The 1,380-nt window shown below is 44.0% G+C and overlaps 1 protein-coding gene across 1 annotated transcript in view; it reads right to left on the minus strand.

Moving 5' to 3' along the window:
* Nucleotides 1–1,380, minus strand: part of lhx6a (LIM homeobox 6a) — a gene marked incomplete in the record, with an annotated part of 14,935 nt that overhangs the window by 11,511 nt on the left and 2,044 nt on the right. Inside the window, 1 exon segment of the mRNA XM_014003845.1 lies at nucleotides 712–894. Coding sequence (XP_013859299.1) covers nucleotides 712–894 — 183 coding nt within the window.

Raw genomic sequence — 1,380 nt, forward strand, 5'->3', positions numbered from 1 at the left:
GGGCTTTATTTGGTCTGAATAGGCTGATTGCCTAAATATCCGAATGAAGTCTCAGCCTTTCCTGCCGTGTTTCCTCTGTATTATCGGACGGCAGGCTGAGAACAAAGTGCTGTCCGATAATAGACTGCGGCATCTTCACACTTCCTGAAAAACACACACGTGCGCGCCTCTCYGAGTGCTGTTTTGATTGGAAGCACGCGACAAAGACAAAGTGTGATAAGAGAGAGAGCAGATGTAAAAAAAAAAAAAAACTCCTAGCGTGTAGATTAGAGTGGATTAGATATAATCTACCTGCTTAGTGTGTTATTTCTGTTTTTACAATAATTAATTCCGTTAATTAAAATTCATTTTTTCGTTTGTGTTGACTTTATAATTCTGTTTGTATAAATGTTTGTGTTTTTAATTCCTCTTTATTCAAAACTTAAACTCATTAAGTGGAGGCTTTATGTTTTTAATTAAAAATATTAAAGTTGTTTAAATGTTTACAAACTATCAAACATAATAAATGTTATCCTGAACTATTTTAAACGAGTTAAAACCGACAGATAGTGCAGGTACGCACTTAATATAAACAAAACCTTTTCTTTTATCTGCTTGATAAAAGAATGCCTAATCATTTTAAGCATTTTTTAGTCACTTTGTTTCCGTGAACGCAGCAGCTGTTTGCATTTTTTTTTTTATTTAATCTGAAGACCACATGAAAACCCTCACCTTGAGTAAATATCTGTCCAGGATCTCGAGCCCGCAGCTCGCGCACAGGTTCTTCCCGTCGGACGGCACCGAGCTGCTGGTGGAGGTGGGCGAGCACACGGAGGGGGTGGACGGGCTGCTGGGGGGCGAGCGGGTGTCCTCCCGCTCCATGTTGGACCGCTGGGACTCTCCGTCCGAGTGAGACTGCAAAGAGGGGGCACAGCTGAGTAACACACACACATAAACACACAGACATAAACACACGCGCGCGCGCACTCTCTAAATTCTCCTCGTTATGCCTGCACGCGCGCAAGACTTTGTAAAAATCATACTTTAATCCCGTATGATGACAGCGGCGCGCGCGCTGCAGGAGATCCGGACTTTATGAGCTTCTCACCATCGTGGTGCGTTCAGGGTCCAGCCTGCTRCTATCAGAACCGCTCAGTTCAAACGGCAGGTCTTCATCGGGCTCCGGATCTCATCCTCCTCGGAAGGCATTTGCAGCGGGGGGGACGTGGGGGGGCTCTTCAGGGCTTTATAAAGTAGGTCCCGACAATAAAGCGAAAGGCACATTTTAATGAAGCCATTTCAATTTGGATTGATTTTTCTCTCTCTCTCTTTTCCTGCCCTTAAGCCATGCCTCTGACAATAATAGTTTTTTTTTCTTCGCAATCCAGGACACCAGAGTGG

The sequence above is a fragment of the Austrofundulus limnaeus genome, unplaced genomic scaffold (assembly GCF_001266775.1).
Source record: "Austrofundulus limnaeus strain Quisiro unplaced genomic scaffold, Austrofundulus_limnaeus-1.0 Scaffold20, whole genome shotgun sequence".
NCBI lineage: Eukaryota > Metazoa > Chordata > Actinopteri > Cyprinodontiformes > Rivulidae > Austrofundulus > Austrofundulus limnaeus.